The following is a 21,032-nucleotide window of genomic DNA, read 5'->3' as shown; positions in this document are numbered from 1 at the left end:
TGACCTTTGCCTCCCTGAGAACTGCAATTACAGCTCTCCGCTTTCAAACGATGCCCACATCAGTCTGAGATGGAAGAGACAGGAAAGTTCCAAGGCAGTTGAGATTCTTTATTTGTGGGGTTGGTGCAGAAGGTCTTCTCCATTACATACTCCATGATCAGCTCTATCAAAACCCCAGAGAAATTTTGGAATAGATGTTGGCACCGCTACAGGGACAGAACCCAGAAGTGAAAATATGTTGGCTATTACCTGACTGAGACCTGCTTATCACATATAAAACAGCCTTACCGACAAAAGCCACTAAAAGTATTTGTGCTAGTCACATAAAACGCTGTAGATTCATTACCGTATTTTTCGCCCTATAGGACGGACTTTATCCCCTCCAAAAATGAAGGGGAAATGTGTGTGCATCCTATGGGGCGAATGCAGGCTTTCGCTGAAGGAGACTCCACCACACTCCTTGGGAGCAAATTCCACTGTCGAACAGCTCTTACTGTCAGGAAGTTCTTCCTAATGTTTAGGTGGAATCTTCTTTCTTGTAGTTTGGATCCATTGCTCCGTGTCCGCTTCTCTGGAGCAGCAGAAAACAACCTTTCTCCCTCCTCCATGTGACATCCTTTTATATATTTGAACATGGCTATCATATCACCCCTTAACCTCCTCTTCTCCAGGCTAAACATGCCCAGCTCCCTTAGCCATTCCTCATAAGGCATCGTTTCCAGGCCTTTGACCATTTTGGTTGCCCTCCTCTGGACACGTTCCAGTTTGTCAGTGTCCTTCTTGAACTGTGGTGCCCAGAACTGGACACAGTACTCCAGGTGAGGTCTGACCAGAGCAGAATACAGTGGCTCTATTACTTCCCTTGATCTAGATGCTATACTCCTATTCATGCAGCCCAGAATTGCATTGGCTTTTTTAGCTGCCGCGTCACACTGTTGGCTCATGTCAAGTTTGTCGTCAACCAACTTGCAGTCTCCCTTCAGGGTTCCTTCCTTCAGGTAGCACAACAACATTCTGGGATCAAATTAGAAACCGGGGCGACTGTCCCTGGAAAATAGGAGCACTTGGAGGGTTTGCTTTCCCTGTGGGGTCATTTTACAGTACATTTCCCTCTGAATTCACCTCCCATATCTCCAACCACCTGTAAGTGGTGGGCTGACAAAAGCAATTGTGATTTCATTTTATTTTATTGGCAGCTGCGTAGGTGAGATGAGCCCACAGGGCACAAATGTTGGCAACTCGATTCTGTGTCCTGCCTGCCCCCAGACTCCAGGGGCTGCTCCCTCCCTCCAGAAACTGCCTCTTTCCCCTCATCTGCCATGTCCGTTTGTGACATCACAGGGAGTTGGTGGATGTCTGTGACATCATAGGGAGTCTGTGGCCAACTGCCACAGCTGGGGAAACATCTGCAGATCCCCTGCTGGCCTCACAATGGGGGGGCACCTCAGCAATTATTAAAAATGATGTAACCCCCCCATTGTGAGGCCTGGGCAGATGTTTCCCCAGCTGTGGCCATGGGCTACCAACTCCCTGTGATGTCACAAGGGGGTGCAGCCTCCTCTTCCTGTGACATGACTACTTAGAGATTTCCCATACAATAAAAACATGGCACAAAACAGATTTCTTTTCAGAAAACGTTTATTTTGAATAAAAATTAGAAAGCCGTTTATTTAGAAAACAGGAGCTGTCTGGCTTAAGTCCTGCGGTTCTCTTCATGACATTCATGGCTGGTCTCGGAGGAAACCTTGCCTGCTCCAGCCATCCCTGAAAGGCAAAGGCAAACAAATGAGTGGGGTGGCCACCATCCGTCAACCCAGACCCCTTGCCTTCTCCTTGCTCCACTGCATCCCAACGCCAGGTGATCGCCTCCTTCCGCTTGCCAGCCTGCCGCCACCATCTGGTCTTGGGGAAAACTTCGCCGGCATTGGATGTCCCTGAAAGGCAAAGGCAAACACGTTGATGGGATGGCGACTATCCAGCGTCCACCCAGACCCTTCCACAGGCTTTGGTCTTGACAACTTCATCCCTGACTGGCCTGCCCCGTCAAGGCAGGTTGCAGAAGTGGAGGGTCGCCAGTTTGAAGCGGTAGATCCACATGGGACTACACTGGTTTCCCTGGGTTCCACCTCTAGGGCTGTGCCGGGTAGTTTCCCTCCTCGCTTTGGCCGTCGACGTAAGGTCAAGAGCTCTACGAATGTCAGCAAGCTGACATTCTCAAAAGGTAGGTCTGTTGACCTTAGGTTGAGGGCCAAAGACAAAGGTGAATGTCACCAGATAGCGTTCACGAATGGATCGGCCAGCTTCACGGGCCTCTCGGCCTCCACTGACATCCCCAAATGTGAACCTGGCTTCACCTAGGCGCCACCACTAGAAGCCGATGGGCAACTTTCCCTCACCACAGAATCCGCCTAGGGACACTCACCCGCCGCCAAAGGGGCAGCTTCCCTCCTCGGTTTGTCCGCCTGTTAATAAACAAACTAGGCTTCCAAACCCGTTTGCATCCCCTCGGCCAGTCTTGTAGCCTTGCGGCATCAACCAGGGCACTGAATGCAAACCTTCCGGCAATCCGTCCACCACCAACAGCCGCGCCAGGTCCATTGCCAGACCTCCCCCTGCTTCAGAGCTGAATTTCATCCACCTTCAAGTGCGATCCCACCAGCAAGTAAGCCTCAACTTGCCTTCTCCTTGCTCCACAGCATCCCAGCGCCGGGCGATCGCCTCTGTCCTCCGGCCAGCTTGCTGCCACGGGGCAGGAGACCACCCGAGCTGAGTGCCTCTACTGAGGCAACTGCCTCGGCCTTTGACTTGGCCAACTTTTATACCCTCTCAGCTGCCCGATGTTTTTGTGGCCTCATAATGGCAGCATCTGGGGAGGCACCCCCATCACCCCTCAGACCTCACAATGAGGGACGCAGCTCAGCAGCCATTGGCTCCTTGGCTTTTGACCAAGGAGATATATAACACCCCCCTCCCCAATTTGTGCCAGTATCTGTGAAGGCCACATCGGAAACACGGGCGGGCAGGAGGGGGGCATCTTCCAGCCCAGTGGCTGCGTTTCCCTCCACACAACACTGGCAAGGGGGGGGGGGTCAAACACAAAAATGAACGGCGCAATCAAAGCCACCCTTATATTTCCATAGGAAGCTTTTCAAGGAGTGATATGCAGGGAGAAAGTTATCATCTCAGGGAAAAAAGCACCTTTTCATCAATCACTGCTTGTATTTGACTAAAAGCCATTACAGATCCAGTTCCAAATGCAGCTAATCCAATAAAACCTATTAAGATCCATTTACAATAAATCAAATCACCGTATTTTTGCGCCCCATAGGACGCACCAGCCCATAGGACACACCTAGTTTTTTTGGGGGGGGGGGAATAAATAAATTTTTTTTATTCTCCCCCCCCCCCAGGTATGGAGCTGGAAGAACCAGGTCGGGGAACAGCGGGAAGGTGTGCTCCGCCTCCCCGCTGTCCCCCAAGCTTGTGAGGCTGGCGATGGGGAGAAGTGCGCTGAGCCGGGACTGCAGGCAGCTCTGCGCAACCCTCGTAGCCAGTCTCCCGAGGGTTGCGCAGAGCTTCCTGAAGCCTGGAGAGCGAGAGGGGTAATTTGATTTATTGTAAATGGTTGCATGATTCTGGATCTTAATAGGTTTTATTGGATTAGGTGGTTGGAGATATGGGAGGTGAATTCAGAGGGAAATGTACTGTAAAATGACCCCACAGGGAAAGCAAACCCTCCAAGTGCTCCTATTTTCCAGGGACAGTCGCCCCGGTTTCTAATTTGATCCCAGAATGTTGTTGTGCTACCTGAAGGAAGGAACCCTGAAGGGAGACTGCAAGTGGACTTCTGCTGGTTTGCAAATGATGGAGCAATTCCCGTCTGTCACCATTTGAAGTCTGTTCTTTCCACGTTTCTTTCAACTTCTTTCACCACCGTGCGTGTCAATTTCAGGAAGACACATCATCTGATGAAACAAGCTGTGTTCGAAGCAGTTTCACCAAAATGAGGGGAGGAAACATCAGGACCCATTTGCACTGTCCATTGGAAGTGGTAAGATGCCGCTTTAAACAATAAAACGATCAGGGTGGCGATACAACGGCTACTGCAAACACAAGATACTATCACCGAGGCAACTATATGTAAACAAACAACAAAGGTCCACTGAAAAGGCAGATATACTTTCTTTCCCAAATAGGTTTTATCTTTAACACTCGCAAAAACAGTAAATAAAGAATTCACTTGTACTATACCAGCGGTTCAGTGCTCATTTCTCCTCTTTCCAAGATAGATTTTATCTTGAACAATTGCATTGGAAGATGAAGATTCACTGTTCCAGGAAACTCCCCAGCCAGGCAAAAGCATCTGAGGAGGGTGCAGAGCACGCTGGGTGAAGCCGGGTTTAGCCTGGGGAGAATCCTGAGTGGAAGTTGCAAGTTGGTGGCCACCACTGCCTCTTGTGGTAGGGAGTTCCATGGTTCAACTCTGCTATAGAAAACTATATGCACCTTAACTGGGAATAAGCTCCGTGGAAGACAATACTACTTTTTTTCTGAGCAGAAGTGTGTAGGATCGCTGTTAGTTACTAATTACCTGTTTTAAAAAATGAAAATGATCCAGTTAATATACTAACCAAAAGCACCAGAAAATCCTTTGTAGGAAAACTGAAAACGAGACATGGTTTTATGAGTTGCATCCCCCGCCACATTCAGATAACCAGCTTTATGCAACTTCAAACATGGTATTTTAGAGCCCTTTGTGTCATCTAGGAGAGATTGTGCTTGGTGGGGTGGTGGGCGCGATTTAATATGTTTGCAAACCTTGATTAATCACACCAGTTAATCATTTGCAAATTACAGGCCTTTTTTTTTTTACAGAGCTTAAAATCTTGTTTTTCACAGTCACAGATATTCATCACACTGATACAGGGGTTTATTTTATTTTATTTAACATAAAGGGGCAAAAAGGCTGGTTTATTAAGAGGTGGGCAGGTCTGAAGGGCAGAAAACAAGTTGTCAAATACATGTTCCTCTGATTCCGTGGCAAATTCCTACAACTCTCCTGCGAAGACTGAATGCGAAGCATCACAACAGGGTGAGAGTTTTGAACTGACAAATCAAAAACTGGGGCCAGCCTTTCAAAGGAAATGTCCACACAGTGTAACAGTTATGGCAGCCAGGAAGACACTTTTAGATTCCCTGTAAAGACAGCTGCACATAATTCATAATCATAATTCACAATATCACTCGCTCTCTTATCAAGTAGCTTATTAAATGATCACCAAAGATAAACGACTTCTTTATCAGCTCAAACACGGGATGTTAAAGAGTTTTAAGAAATTCAACAGCTTAGAATGGCAATATCCAATAGCTGAAACTGTACAAGGGGAAATCTTTTCTTTTAACATGACACACAGAAAATGTTATAATTAAAGATTATAATAAAACCACACAAATATTAACACTCTCATCCACATTAAGCTGGTTTGAATTTTCAGGTAGACATTAAAAATAGACCCAAACATTGCCTTTTCCATTTCAAATTGCACCCAAGATTAGACAATTGTCCGAGGAAGATGATCTGTCCTTCTTGGACCTTTGTATCCCAAAGGGATGAAGAATATCTATCCACTGATTTCAAGTGACCCACAGCCAATTTTTTCTTTTGTCACACAATACAAAGAATACTATAACAGAATGTGAGTGTCTGTAACATGCTTGTGTTCTTCCAAGCATTATCTGGCCTTGTGTTATGGACACGAAACAGTCTCAGAAATTAAAAGCTTGATGTTGAGGCCTAAGGACACCGAGTCCCAGTAACCTTGCTTCTGAACGCTGCCAGGGTCTAGGAGGAGGCCAGGGTCTATGCAGTCTCCCAAAAGAATATTCCTCTGCCATCTTCCAAAGGCCAGACGCACATTTCCCCACCTCTAAAGGACCATTTGCAGGCTCCAGAAGCAGGACTTGACTTGGTCACTCTTCAGAATTTAATTCTGAGACGCCTTGTCTAATACAGGGAGTTTTTCGACCAGTGCTCTGTGGTCTATATTGATACTAGCGATGAGCCCGCCTTCGTTGCCATCTGAACCCGTGTAACTGATTTCCTCCCCAGCCAGTGTAGTCATTTCACCTCCTAATGCCTTCAGCACTGCATTGCCAGCACAGATGTCCCACTTTTTGATGTACGTCACATGAATGTACACATCGGCTTTTTCCTGATCCTTCTCAGGCACATCCAGGAGCGAGAGAACTTTGTATCCTGGGTAGGAAATAATTGAGAGCTCATTACGTATATTTTACAAGCAGGTGTGGGTGTGTTTCAGCTACTCCCTGTAGGCAGTCCATGCAAAACTCTGCTTCTTTACACAAAGAAAATTCTCAAAACTTTGGGTTTAGCTAAACAGTTCGAAAGCTCGATCAAAACTTGAACAAACTACAGCCTCTCTCATGGGTTATGTAGTGGCATACATACGCCCATGGTCACCATCACCAGGGTGGAGTTTTGGGCAGAGAACACTGTTCACTGCAAGTGTGTGACTAAGTAGGTGGTTTACTCTTACCCAGGACTCCCTGTCTGCAAAAGAAAGCACAAGAGACACCTGTTGATTCAGGGTAAACAGAAGTATTTGCTTCTGCAGGACACACCCTTTGTCCTGGCAGCAGTGGCGTAGCGTGGGGGGTGCAGGGGGGGCCGGTCGCACCGGGCGCAACATCTGGGGGTTAGGGTTAGGGGGCGCAAATTACTTGCCTTGCCCCGGGTGCTGACAACCCACGCTACGCCACTGCCTGGCAGGTACAGTGCATCCTGGCCGACTCTAGGAACTGATATGGAGACTAAGGAATTGTGTCTGCTAGACCCCCCAACAGTGTTTTGGACTCTCCCAACTCTATGATCATATTTATGACTCATATTTATCAAACTCCAAAAGCTGCTGGTATTCTTAGTCTGAGAAAATATTATACAATGACAGGTTTTTTTTAAAAAAAGTATGTATTTTACTACTTATTGATTTTTATATTTTTATTTGTAGTATTTTTGATTTTTTTACTGCTTTTCTTTTGTTGTGCGTGAACTTTGGCAATAGTACAGCTGAACAGCAGCATGTGAAGAGAAATAAATGGGCAGCCTTGCAAGGCAAATCTGACACAGGACCATTTTGCAACCTAATTTCATTTGGTAGCTACAGAGTAATCTCAGAAGCAAGGAAAAAAACTAGAGTTTAACTCCCACCAGATACGGCAATGTTTTTACTGTTCGCCAACCATAAACAGTGTCCTGAGAGAGATTATATATTTCTAAATTAACTATTTGATCACTCTGTTGCCCGGAGAACCATAATCATTTCACACGTTTAAAGTGGCAACCACTCCTGAACTAATTTGCCAGGTGATACAGCTTCCAAAACTCTTAATCTTTCAAAGATCCACTACCTAGTGAAAATCTAGCACCTCTCCTCATCAATTAAGTACCTTCAGGCTCGAAAGATTCCAACAATGGTGTCTCCGGAAAATTTTACATATTACAGTGGTGCCTCACAAGACGAAAATAATCCGTTCTGCGATTCTCTTCGTATAGCGGTTTTTTCGTCTTGCGAAGCAAGCCCATTGACAGCTTAGCGGATTAGCGCTATTAGCGGTCTAGCGGCTTTTAGCGATCAGCTGATAAGCGGCTTATCAGCGGAACAGCTGATAAGCGGCTTAGCGCTTAGGAAAAGGGCAGAAAAAGCGGAAAAAACCCACGGGAACTCGCAAGATTTTTTTGTCTTGCGAAGCAACCCCATAGAGAAATTCATTTAGTGAAGCGCCTCCAAAACGGAAAACCCTTTCGTCTAGCGGGTTTTCCGTCTTGCGAGGCGTTCGTCTTGCGGGGCACCTCTGTACTTGGAAAGACAGGCGAACTAGTGTACTGGAAGAAGCAAAGATCTCCAGTGTGGAAGCAATGATTCTTCAACATCGACTTCGTTGGGCTGGTCATGTTGTGCGGATGCCTGATTATCATCTTCCAAAGCAACTACAGTCGTACCTTGGAAGTCGAACAGATTCCGTTCCGGAAGTCCGTTCAACTTCCAAAACGTTCAGAAACCAAAGCGCGGCTTCTGACTGGCTTCAGTAAGCTCTTGCAGCCAATCAGAAGCCCCGTCAGCTGTTTGGGTTCCAAACCGGAACGTTGGGTTTGCAGCATTCAAGAGCAAAAACGTCCAAGTACCAAGGTGTTTGGGATCCAAGGTACGACTGTACTCTATTCCCAACTTAAGAATGGAAAGCAAAATGCCAATGGACAACAAAAGAGGTTTAAAGGTGTTCTCAAGGCAAATCTTTAAAAATCCAGTATAAGCATGGGTAATTGGGAAACACTGGCCTGTGAGAATTCCAATTGGGGAATAGTCTCTATCAAAGGTGTCATGGACTTTGAAGCACAAAGGCAGGGAGAAATGAGCTAAGAGGAAGGCATGTTTTAGAAACCCTCACTGTGATCAACTAACTCACGCCCAGAAACCTATGTTCCCGTGGTGCAAGGACGTGTGGATCCAGAATTGGCCTCCACAGTCACTTACAGACACACTGTTAAGCCTGTTTTCATGGTAGACAATCTTACTCGGCTATGAGGGATCGCCAAAGACAATGGCAGCAACCCTATATACACTTACTTAGGAGTACGTCTCACCAAACTCCCAAGGAGGAGCTTACTTACGGACAGGACTGCACTTTTGGCTACGCATGCATCTCTACCCCTTACGTCTATAAACACCATGTCCTCTGCTCTCATAAATTAGGGAACTCAACCACTCAACACACTGCAACCACGTCCATTTCCAGTGCACTATTTCGACATTAATAAAATGAGGGACAATAGATTCAAGAGAACAAACCTGCTCCTCCAGCTTTAATGATTGCAGTTTTATTTCCAAAGGTCTGCCAAGCAAGCTGCCTGACTTTCCCTTCGTGGGAACGGGAGACAATGATTGTTGGTGTCTGCTCATTGTAGGAAGAACGAGGCTTAATATTTGATCCTCCGTCAACCATGGCCCAGGCTGCAAAACAGGCATGTCATCAGTGGCCAGTGGGTGGGTAGCTGGGTCTTCCAATTGCTTGGCAGATAAGGGTTTTCAGGGCTACCCAGCTATATCTGGCAAAAAAAACCCTTATGCTTCTGTATTCCTATTTCTTCCTGAATTTCAGGAAGAGCCACCAAGCCCAGTTACAGGTTCAGAATTGCAAGGATTCAACTAGATGATCCCTTTCCAATTCTACACTTCTATGATTCTATGTCTTTTGGTATCTAGTATGCATATATGCCATTCCTTTGGCCAGCACATCTCACATGGAATCATAGAGTGGTAGAGTTGGAAGAGACCCCAAGGATCATCTAGTCCAACTGGAATGTAGGAATATGCAGCTGTCACATACAGGAATCGAACCTGCAACCATGGCGCTATCAGCACCACACTAGGCCTGGGCCTGATGTATCTATCACGCAGGACCAGTATGAGGAGCAGTTCGCGATGTTGGTTTCACTCAGTGGTATATCGCTCAGGAAACCGCTGCGCTTCTGAGTCCCGCTGCTAGCAGTGCAACTGCATCCAGAGGGTGCTTGCTAGCAGCACCCTCTGGAAGCACAGCAGCATAGCTGTCAACATTCCCCTTTTTTGCAGGAAATTCCCTTATTCCAGCGCCGTTTCCCGCTGCTATCCCGGATTGTAAGATATCCCGTAGACTGTCTCCGGGGACAGGTGAGGCTGCTGATCCCTTATTTTCCAGGCTGCTGATCCCTTATTTTCAAATCTGAAAGTTGACAGCTATGACCAGCAACCTGGGGGTTCGCTTATTCATTTTACTACCCCTTTCCTGACCAGTCTGCAAGCTGATAAATGAGGAAAACGAGGGGATGTTCTTACCAGCTCAGAAGAATGCACTTAGAAATAAATAATAAAAAAAACCTGCCTTGCCCTGTCTCTTGTTTCAAGATTAAGACACCCAACAACAACAACAACAACAACAATAATAATAATAATAATAATAATATTTTAGTTATGCCCCACCCAACTGGCTGAGTCTCCCCAGCCACTCTGGGCGGCTTCCAATCAAGTGTTAAAAAGTGAGACTCCGATACAGCTTGTTCCTCCCTCCGCATCTTTAAACTGCTGGGCTGAGCGGTGCCCGGTTGCTGCTCCCTTCAGCCAGGCATTTAACAGAGCCCCCAGATCGGCGCTGGCTTGCCCCAGCCGGCAGTGCAGTGGGGCCTCCATGAAACTGCCCTTTCCCACCTGAGCAACTCCGAAACCTCAGACGCATCGGGTCGCTCAGTTGGGGAGGGGAGAGGCTTCTTCTATGCCCCAGGTGCGTGAAGCCCGATGCTGCTGAGGTGTCAGGGGTCATTCAGCTGGGGTGGGGGGAGCCCTCCTGCCCCCTCCAGCTGAGCGGTGGCCTGGAGTAGCTGCATTGGCCCTAGCCTGCAAAGCACTGGGGTGAAAGGGCCCCAGCTCCGGCAGTGAGAGCTGTGGCAGTTTCACCCTGCGTCTAGCCGGCTGGGGCCAATGCAGCTTGTTTCAACATATATATCGCTAAACCGCAATGTCTGGCTGGTGATACATCGCAGTGTTGAAAATCTAACATCACCCAGCCCTGCACCTATACGGTGCCACAGCACCAACCATAATAATAATAATAATAATAATAATAATAATAATAATAATATATTTATATTCCGCCCTCCCCAGCCAAAGCCGGGCTCAGAGTGGCTAACAACAGTAAAATAATACAGCATTCTAAAATCAATTCATTTTACCCTGCTGAGGGTTAGGAATCATACATCACTATTCACACCATTGTGAATGGGAAAAAAGCTATGTCACATACCTGTGTATCCAGAAAATGGCTTGTGTATTACTCCTATTACTGGCTTGCCGTTTACAGCTGCACAGACCATAGTAGTAACATACTGTCGAAGATTCTCTGAAGAGAGGATAGGAAGAATGTCAACACTTCTCATTTGTACAGCGTAAAGCACAACACTAAACTAACTTTTAAACCAGATATGACAAGGCAAGACACCAACCTGAAAGGTGTAAAATTAGAAAGTAAATCCAACTTTGGGTATTGGTGTATTATATCATTTTGATTGAATAGTTTTTCTGTAAGTACACAGTCCTACTCTGCTCTTCCCCCTTTCAATCCTAGGCTTCAGATATTGTATTTACTTAACCTATGCACAAGAGCCAACACAAAACACAGTCTGGATTTAATATTCAGCAGAAGTTTCAACATAAATCAGAATGCACTTAAGACGGCAGTGTGAACACCAATTGTTCTCTCGTGTTCAACAGCTTAGCTGTCTTTGCATATTTGAGTTCTTAAACTGTTCCCCCTTTACTCCAAATCCCTGAAGAAATTATGCTAATGAAATATTTAAAATATTGCTTTGTTTCATCACTCAAAGAGCTGGTTCAGTGTAAAGATTCGGTGTTAAAGGAAAAAGCCTTTTGCCTTCTGTTAAAGGAAAAAGGGCCCCCCTCCTCTGCTCACATTCATTCCTTCAACTTAATTACTTAATCTTTTGCAGAAACCATTGTGCTTTGGAGGTAATGGCAAACTGTGGTTCGTGACTGACATGAACCCAAGTGAGTGAACAGAAAGAGAAACAGGGAGCACAAGGCTTGCTCCAACAGGGCCAAATCAAAACAATAGCTTGGAGTTAACATCTGAACCTTGCCGTAATGACAACAGAACCCAGCATGGCGCCCCCCCCCCGGTGTTTTTGGGTTCCAGTTCCCTTCAGCCCCAGCCAGCGTGGCCAATGCTCAGGAATGCTGGGAGTTGTAGTCCAACATTGTCTGGAGGCCACCATGTAGGCTGCTATTGTTCACTTGCCATGTTAAGTAGCTTGGACAGCATCCTGCAACTTCTGGCAGTTTATGGAGCTATCCAAAAATATGTCACGTCACACACACCCAATCCCCATTTCAAGCAGAAACCTGCATGATTTTTGTTCAAGCATGACATAGATCTATAAATAAGTCCACACATTAAGAAAAGAAAGAAGGAAAGCCACACCCAGCATCACTACAAAAAAACAACAACCCCTACTGTCTTCTAATTCCAACCTGATTTATGCTGCAAACCACAAAGGTCTCACTCCAGAAGTCCATGGGACCATTAAAAGGTGCAAAGCAGTTTCCCACAGGCAGCACTATCCCATGATCAGACAAATTCCTGCCATTTTTGTATAAGAGAAAAGAGAAAGAGAAAGGGACCCCTGACCATTAGGTCCAGTTGTGACCGACTCTGGGGTTGCGGCGCTCATCTCGCTTTACTGGCCGAGGGAGCCGGCGTACAGCTTCCGGGTGATGTGGCCAGCATGACTAAGCCGCTTCTGATGAACCAGAGCAGCCACAGAAACACCGTTTACCTTCCCGCTGGAGCGGTACCTATTTATCTACTTGCACTTTGACTTGCTTTTGAACTGCTAGGTTGGCAGGAGCAGAGACTGAGCAACGGGAGCTCACCCCGTCATTGCGGGGATTCGAACCGCCGACCTTCTGATCAGCAAGTCCTAGGCTCTGTGGTTTAACCCACAGCACCACCCGCGTCCCCCAGAGAAAGGCTTTGTAAAATTAAAGTGTATGAGCCATAGCATACAAGCACAATGTTAAAGTTAATTCCCCCCAGTCGTGATAGGGAGCTGCCCTGGTGAGATGCCATTGTAATGGGTGGGGTGCTACACAGAGTAGCAGTAAGCCAAAAGTAGCTCGGTGCTGGTTACCTGTATATTCCTGAGTTGCATCCAACGGATCAATCCACACAGTAACACTGTCTGCTTGGACCAATTTGGGCTGAATTTGGTTCTTTATAGCTTCGGGAATAGTTCGGTCCCAAGAAATTATCTCCTGGTCATCTGCATCTACATGTTCCTCTGTGTTTATCTAATGACAAAGAGAGAGTATGTAATTAAATAAGCGTGTAACTGTTACAATACTTCCATTCCTTCCCTGGAACTTTCACCTCCCAAAGAGCATGCATACAATATTTTAATGATTACAGGTGACTGCTCAAAAATTCCACTAAATTTCAGTATGCCAATTCAATACTTCTCCCAAACAGTTTTGTTTCACAGCGTGCCATTTGTTTTTCACACAGTATGTATCCAAAAACTTAACCCATTAAAAATTAGAACACCTATGGAATGCAGTAAAAGCATGTACACCTACTCTTACAGGTTTTGTGAAATGCAAATTGTAATATAATAAAATATCATCTAAAAAATAAAGTAACCAATTAAAGCCATCCTGCATCAGGCACAGCGCACTACGGTTGCTACAACAGGCAAAACAATCATTAAGCCAAGACTATCAGCAATTTTCATGTGGCCTATGGGGGGAAACAGTTTGGGATCTATTAATCCCAAATACACCTTATTTTTTATTTTGCTTTGCACAAATATGCCAAAGCGAGTTCAGATTAATTCAGATTAGGTAATCCAGCGAAAGGGAATTTCTCCACAGTGCAACAATGTCTTACACAGACTTATATATATATCTGTTTCATCTGTTACGCAGTCAGGATATATTTACCAACTTCACAGAAGTTCCACAACTGCCAAACTGCCATGCTTAAGATTCCCAGAGATGGAGATTGCATTCACTTGAGACAGTTGAGAATGCGAAACTCCCATGGAGCAATAAAAAAGAAAACCCAGTAGCAACATTATTTACCAAAAGGTTTTAACCCAAATCCAATGAAATAATGACCGGATTTGAGCACGCTTAGCAAAATGCAAGAGTCAATCCTTTAATGTTTATGGTATTTGTTCATAATAATTCAAGAATTACAGAAAATATTCTTTCCCCCAATTCATACATGTTTATATGTGTGTGTGTGTGTACACACACATATACATACAGTGGATGCTCGGGTTGCAAACGTGATCCATGTGGGCGCATGCACGGGTTGCGATTTGGCGCTTCTGCGCAAAGCATGATTTAGCGCTTCTGCACATGCGCGACCCCCAAAACCCTGAAGTAACCTGTTCTGGTACTTCCAGGTTTTGGGGGGTCCGTAACCCGAAAAAACGAAACCTGAAGGGTCTGTAACCCAAGGGACTGTATGTGTGTACACACACACATATATGACTGCTGTAACTGTTAGCTTTCTTCTTGCACCTGTTAAATGAGCATCTTAATGGATTCTTCCATGTTCACACACAAGGAGCAAGAGTGGAAATGAATGGCTCCATGCCCCACTCTTTGCTCAATACGAGTTGAAGAGAGAAACATCCAGTCTTTGTGGATTTTAAGGGTTCTGAACAGGCAGGGAGTCCAGGAGGCTCAAAGTTTCGCCCTCCAACACATGGAGAGCAATGCAGGGGCACAGCTAGTCCATTCATCCCCACCCATGCGTTCTTCAGTGCTAACAATGCCTGAAGAGGATTAATATAATTTCCCAATGTGGGGCTTAAAGCAGCAAGGCAGTGCTAAAGTCAAAACTGAAATGAAACTGGGTGTGGGTGTCACATCACATGTAATACACAGATGTTTTGATAACTGGATTCTTTCACAGTTCAGACCCCTAGTGTGCATTTCACAATTCAGACCCTGAGCAGTCCCTATTGTATAACTAAGTTCTTCTACCTGTCATACTCTGAAATAGAGGGATGGGGAATGGGAAAGCAGTAGCAGTGGAGGTTGAAAGTATGAGAATAGGACATACACAGATGAAGGCAAAAGGCCCAAGGTCCAACCCAACCTCAGTTAGGGATGAGAGAGAACACGGTTTCGAATCCTGGAGAGCTGCCACCAGTGAGTATAGACCAGGCACCCCCAAACTCGGGGCCCCCTGAAGTTTTGGGACTACAATTCCCATCATCCCTGACCACTGGTCCTGTTAGCTAGGGATGATGGGAGTTGTAGTCCCAAAACATCTGGAGGGCCGAGTTTGGGGATGCCTGGTATAGATTGTATTGGGCATAAACACAGCAGAAACAGGGTGCAACTAACCAGCGTCAACGTGGCAGAAACTGTTAAGTAATACATCAAACAAGAAGGCTCTTGGGCACTACTGTAGCATGCAAGCCTGGTCTCTTCAAGAGAAGGAGACAGTGTAAATAGAATCCTTTGCGACAGAGATACCACTGGTCACAGCACAAAAGCAGTGTCTGTAGAAAAGCAAAACTCTCCAGTTATTGATGTTGCAGCTGTTACATTTGTGGATAGAAGAAAGCTGAATTTATCTATCAGGTCATCACAGAGTGTAGTCAGGAACCTTACTAGAGAAAACCTGTTCTGCAGCCTTATGTCCACATCATCTCTCATTACAGCCTGCCAACAAGTAGAATCAGCTAACTATAAAATGTAAGCAGCACATACAGTACTCAAAAGAACTCATGGATTATACAGTGGTACCTCGGGCTAAGTACTTAATTTGTTCCGGAGGTCCGTTCTTAACCTGAAACTGTTCTTAACCTGAAGCACCACTTTAGCTAATGGGGCCTCCCGCTGCCGCCGTGCCACCGCAGCACGATGTCTGTTCTCATCCTGAAGCAAAGTTCTTAACCCGAGGTACTATTTCTGGGTTAGCGGAGTCCGTAACCTGAAGCGTATGTAACCTGAAGCGTATGTAACCTGAAGCGTATGCAACCCGAGCTACCACTGTACTCAAATGGCCAGAGAAATACATGCATTCAGAAGTCTGCAAATCAGGAGGCCTGATTATAATGCCCCATTATCAAAAAGAGAAACACCTTGATATTGACTCTTGACTTCTCCCTGCTGCTCTGCTTATCTGAATATCGGAGAAATGCATTGAAAAAACATGGGGATCTTATAAAGTGTTCTAAAGACAGCTCAATAAAGCCTTAAGTAAGCCTAGGCAAAACTATGGCACAGATATTCCTAGAGAATGTGAGATCATAGAATTGAGAGGGACCACTAGGGTCATCTAGTCCAACCCCCTGCAATGCAGAAATCCTTTGCCCAAGGTGGGGCTTGGACCCATGAGGCTGAGATTAAGAGGCTCATAGTCTACTAACAGCTATCCCAGTTGTCTATGGGCATTCCAAAAACAAGGACATAGCAACTGCTAAGGCATTTGGCAGAGGTGACCCAAGGAACCTCCCTCTAGTAATTCAGACAAGTTAGCCACATGTTTTTCGAGATGGACAGAAGTATCAACTTTCAGAAATAGAAATAAACTTCAGAGGATTAATCCATATGGGGACAGGAGACTTGCCAAAACACCACTTTAGGTACTGTATTTTTCGCTCTATAAGACACACCGGACCACAAGACGCACCTAGTTTTTGGAGGAGGAAAACAAGGGGGGGAAATATTCTGAATCTCAGAAGCCAGAACAGCAAGAGGGATCGCTGCGCAGTGAAAGCAGCAACCCCTCTTGCTGTTCTGGCTTCTGGAATAGCTGCACAGCCTGCATTCGCTCCATAAGACGCACACACATTTCCTCTTACTTTTTAGGAGGGAAAAAGTGAGCCTTATAGAGCAAAAAATACGGTAAGTCCTTCTTTTACTCTGTAATACTGGTCTACCCCCAAGAGCTATCCCAAAGATTTTGAATGTTAAATACTTTAAATGAAAAGGCTCTCAATAAATGCTATTACTATTACAGTGGTACCTCGGGTTACAGACGCTTCAGATTACAGACTCCGGTAACCCAGAAATAGCACCTCGGGTTAAGAACATTGCTTCAGGATAAGAACAGAAATCGCGCGGCGGCAGCACAGCAGCAGCGGGAGGCCCCATTAACTAAAGTGGTGTCTCAGGTTAAGAACAGTTTTAGGTTAAGAACGGACCTCTGGAATGAATTAAGTTCTTAACCAGAGGTATCACTGTACTAACACTGTTTAGTCTCACAGGTGAGAGTCACCCCCTTTCTTGTAAAGCTAAATGTACACTTGTAAAGCTAAACTGTACACTTCTTTTGACTATTCAGGGCCACCCCCCACCCCCAATGTATACAGTCCCTGCTGAAGCACACAATTTATTTTAGATAAGCAAACAGAAGATGAAAAGCAAGGGAAGCAAGGGAAATCTATGCCAGGGGTCAGCAGGCAGGTAGATTGGAGATCTACTGGCAGGTCTCAGGGCTGTTAGATTGGCAAGGGTTTCTGGTTTCAGTTAACAACAAAGAAAATGCCTTCCCTGACTAAACTAGGTTGGTGAAATGGGGAGCAGGGAAAACAGATTTTTGAGCACAAGGACTTTGAGCTCAGTGCAGTTCCGGTTCCGAAAATGAATTTCCTTGGCTCAGAAGCAACACCACGCTCATTCATTCTAATTACCTTTTTTTGTGTGTATAAGACTTTTTTGCACACACAGAAAAAGGTAAAAAATTGGGGTCGCCTTATACACGGATGGTGAATGCACACGACTTAACTTGCTGCAGCTGCCATGAAGAAGCTGCCGGAACCATTGCAGGCTGACCACCTTGGCGATTTTTTCATTTGTTAGCAAATGTCTGTGTTGGAGCGCGTGTTTGCCCCAGAAAAGCTAAATAGCTTTGTGGTTGTTCACCCAAAAAGAAAAGCTCAATGCCTTTCCATTGCCACTGATCATCTGGATTCTCACTTCTAGGGATATAGCAACGCTAAGTTACAGCCGTACCTTGGTTCTCAAACGTAATCCATTCCAGCAGTCTGCTTGACCTCCGAAATGTTTGAAAACCAAGGCGCAGCTTCCGACTGGCTGCAGGAGCTTCCTGCACTCAAGCGGAAGCCGCGTCAGATGTTCAGCTTCTGAAAACTGTTTAAAAACTGGAATTTTCGGGGGCTTGGAAACCAAAATGTACGAGTACCAAGGCACTACTGGTTTCTTAATTTTGGGTTCAATAAAATAGGGGTAGTCTTATACATGGGGGAATCTCACACACGGAAAAATGTAGTACCTCTTTTGCATCCGACTCTGGCTGATACACCTTGCGATTCTAGGGATGAGGGGAGCTGTAGTCCCACAACAGCCGGGCTTGAGCAGGGCCGCATATAGGTTTGACGCGGCCCTCAGCTACTGAAGGTAATGGGGCCCTTTCTATGTCCAGCTGTCCTTTGTCAACAACAAATTGTCACTGTTTTTTCCGTGTTGAGTATATGCTATATGGTAATTTATAGACCCAATAGGTATCTCAAGCCATTTGCACATGCAGAATGTAGGCACCCTATATAGAGAAATGAGCAAACCAGTGATATTTTAGCAAGCAGGCTAGCAGGCGGTGTCCCTGACTTACATCATAGGAGCCTACACAACACAAAACACTGTTGCTGTATGTAGGTTTTATTTTATTTGTTTTTTATCTTATATTTTGGAAATGTACATCCAGGTTTTTTCCTTTCAGTTTTTTTGGGGCCCCCCCAAGAGCAGGGGTCAGCAAACTTTTTCAGCAGGGGGCCAGTCCACTGTCCCTCAGACCTTGTAGGGGGCCAGACGATATTTTTGGGGGGGAAATGAATGAATGAAATGAATTCCTATGCCCCACAGATAACCCAGAGATGCATTTTCAATAAACGGACACATTCTACTCATGTAAAAACATGCTGATTCCTGGACCGTCCGTGGGCCGGATTTAGAAGGTGATCGGGCCGGATCCGGCCCCCGGGCCTTAATTTGCCCACCCACACCCAAGAGAGTGGGGCCCTAAGCTATAGCTTGTTTAGCTTATATGTAAATCCGCTTGAGTGTCACTGGGACGTGGGAGTACAGTGGTACCTCGGGTTACAAACTCCGCTAATCCAGAAATAGTACCTCGGGTTAAGAACTTTGCTTCAGGATGAGAACAGAAATGATGCTCTGGCGGCGCAGCAGCAGCAGGAGGCCCCATTAGCTAAAGTGGTGCTTCAGGTTAAGAACAGTTTCAGGTTAAGAACGGACCTCCGGGACGAATTAAGTTCTTAACCCAAGGTACCACTGTAATAATAATATAATAATTTATTATTTATACCCCACCCATCTGGCTGGGTTTCCCCAGCCATTCTGGGCAGCTTCCAACAGAACACTAAAATACAATACCGTGGTACCTCGGGTTAAGTACTTAATTCGTTCTGGAGGTCCGTTCTTAACCTGAAACTGTTCTTAACCTGAGGTACCACTTTAGCTAATGGGGGCTCCTGCCTCCGCCGCGCGGTTTCTGTTCTCATCCTGAAGCAAAGTTCTTATCCTGAAGCACTTTTTCTGGGTTAGTGGAGTCCGTAACCTGAAGCGTCTGTAACCCGAGGTACCGCTGTAGCATTGAAAGCTTCCCTAAACAGGGCTGCCTTCAGGGAGAGCCGAGTTCGAATCCCCGCTGGGCCACGAAGGGCAGCCGCCATCTCTTAGCCTAACCTACCTGGCAGGGTGGTTGTGGTGGGGATTAAAAGAGGAGGTGGAGGTTTAATAAATATCATTTTTAAAAAAAAGAGAGAGGAGGTGGAGGAGACTTTTGTGCGCCGCCTGGAGCCCCTCGGGAGGAAAGGCGGCCTACACCCTCACCTGCACCCCCGGGAAGGCGGCCTTGAGCAGGTAGTACATCTTCCTGTTGGAGAGGACGTCCCCGCTGGTCATCTTCTCGTCGGCCCCTTCGCGGGTCTTGCCCTTGGCCTTCTCGTTCAGGACGTTGCTGTCGCGGACCCGCCTCACCTCGGCGCCGCCTCGGGCCGCCGCCGCCACCGAGGCCGCCAGCAGCTCCCGCAGGTCCACGGTGCCCGAGGCCGGAGGCCCGCCCGCCGCCTCGGAGCCCCCCGCCGCCGCCGCCGCCCCCGCCGCCGACTCCCCTTCTCCCCCTCCGCCCAGCATGAAGAAGGCGAAGCGGCCGGCCAGGATCCCCGAGTAGAGGTGGTAGAGGACGCCCAGGCCCAGCAGGCCCACGACGGCCATCCCCAGAGGGGACAGCCGGATCCCCATGGGCGCCATGGCCGGAGAAGGAGGCGGAGAGGCCCGTCACCGGCAGCAGCCCATGGCGGCCTCCTCACGTCGCCTCAGGCGGACGGACGCGGCCTGCACATCCGCGCCGGCCTTCTGCCGTTGCTAGGCGCCGCTCCGCTGCCGACGGCGCCTCTTCTGAGGAGAGAACTACAACTCCCGGCGTCCTCCGCCGTTGGGCCGGCCGGGAGGGGCTGATGGGAGTTGGAGTCCGGAGGAACATCCGGGTTACTTCCGGGGAGGGCGGGTTTGACTCAGGGAGTGCGTGGCTGTTATTACGGACCACAACTCCCGTCGCCCCCGGCCGTCGGCCACGCTGGCTGGGGGTTGATGGGAGTTGGAGTCCCGTCAGCAGGGCTAAGTGAGAGGCGGGGCTGTCTTAGTGGCTCCCTAGCAGAGACTCCCTCCGCGCCTGCGTGTGAGCGTGTATATCAGAGGTGGGGAAATTGCTAAGTGAGAGGCGGGAGGACTACAGCTCCCGGCAAGATTTGCCGTCGCTCACGACGGCTGGGGTTGATGGGAGTTGGAGTCCAGCGTTACTGTGTGCGCAAAGCGAGCCTCGGGAATTCAGTGAGGCGTAGAGATAAGAAAAGTGAAGAGTTGACCTCACCATGGATATTGCAAGTCTGCACAGTGGCATGGGATGTGCTCTCAAGCAGACATGCCCAGTGGAAGCAAATGAAGCCACACGCCCTGTTATGTACTGAAGTTCTCCCCCTGGGCCAGCAGGGGGATACTGTAGATAGTTCAGGTCCACATATGCAAATCAGGGATTGAAAGTGACGTTCAGTGATTGGGTAGTTACAGAAAGTGGTTACTGTTGCATTGTACTGGAGCTCTATATAAGCAGGCTGGCTGAACCCTTCAGTTCAGTTCTGTTCTGGCCTGTGAATAAACAAGAGCTGTTTGAAGAATCGCTGTGTCGTCTGATATGTTCACCCACAACTTAACATGCCCTTTCCTCCTAACCCCTCCACCTGTGATTCAGAAGAGGAGGAAAGATTTTTGCCTTCGCTTCCATGGGAGCAAAAAAAAAAAAAAGGCAGATCAGAAACATTGCGCGACAATTCGCACCCGTGTTATCATCTCTCTGCCTCCTAAACTGTGAACACCGAAGCTGTGAACCGCCCTGCAATCTACGAA

The 21,032-nt window shown here is 47.0% G+C and overlaps 1 protein-coding gene and 1 long non-coding RNA gene across 3 annotated transcripts; both read right to left on the bottom strand.

Annotated features, from left to right (window-relative positions):
- Window positions 1-1,620: 1,620 nt before the first annotated feature.
- Window positions 1,621-3,282, bottom strand: LOC310827883. Its single transcript, XR_014556520.1, has 2 exons — window positions 2,679-3,282; window positions 1,621-1,934 (listed from the first exon to the last, which is right to left on the bottom strand). It is a non-coding gene; the product is annotated as an uncharacterized lncRNA (long non-coding RNA).
- Window positions 3,283-4,921: 1,639 nt separating this feature from the next.
- On the bottom strand, window positions 4,922-20,029 carry BPNT2 (3'(2'), 5'-bisphosphate nucleotidase 2). Of its 2 annotated transcripts, none has more exons than XM_083704295.1 (5): window positions 19,461-20,013; window positions 12,758-12,917; window positions 10,855-10,950; window positions 8,868-9,029; window positions 4,922-6,256 (listed from the first exon to the last, which is right to left on the bottom strand). In XM_083704295.1, exons 1-5 carry the CDS (start codon window positions 19,878-19,880, stop codon window positions 5,985-5,987), a joined length of 1,110 nt encoding a protein of 369 aa, XP_083560421.1. In that variant the 5' UTR covers window positions 19,881-20,013; the 3' UTR covers window positions 4,922-5,984. The 2 variants fall into 2 exon arrangements, with proteins under 2 accessions (XP_083560421.1, XP_083560422.1); XM_083704296.1 differs by lacking the exon at window positions 4,922-6,256 and adding an exon at window positions 6,288-6,571 and having other exon boundaries at window positions 19,461-20,029.
- Window positions 20,030-21,032: the final 1,003 nt, after the last annotated feature.

The sequence above is a fragment of the Podarcis gaigeae genome, assembly GCF_964106915.1.
Source record: "Podarcis gaigeae genome assembly, chromosome: 12".
In the NCBI taxonomy this organism is placed as follows: Eukaryota; Metazoa; Chordata; class Lepidosauria; order Squamata; family Lacertidae; genus Podarcis; species Podarcis gaigeae.
The sequence above is the reverse complement of the archived record's forward strand: the minus strand, read 5'-3'. Positions and strand labels throughout refer to the sequence as shown.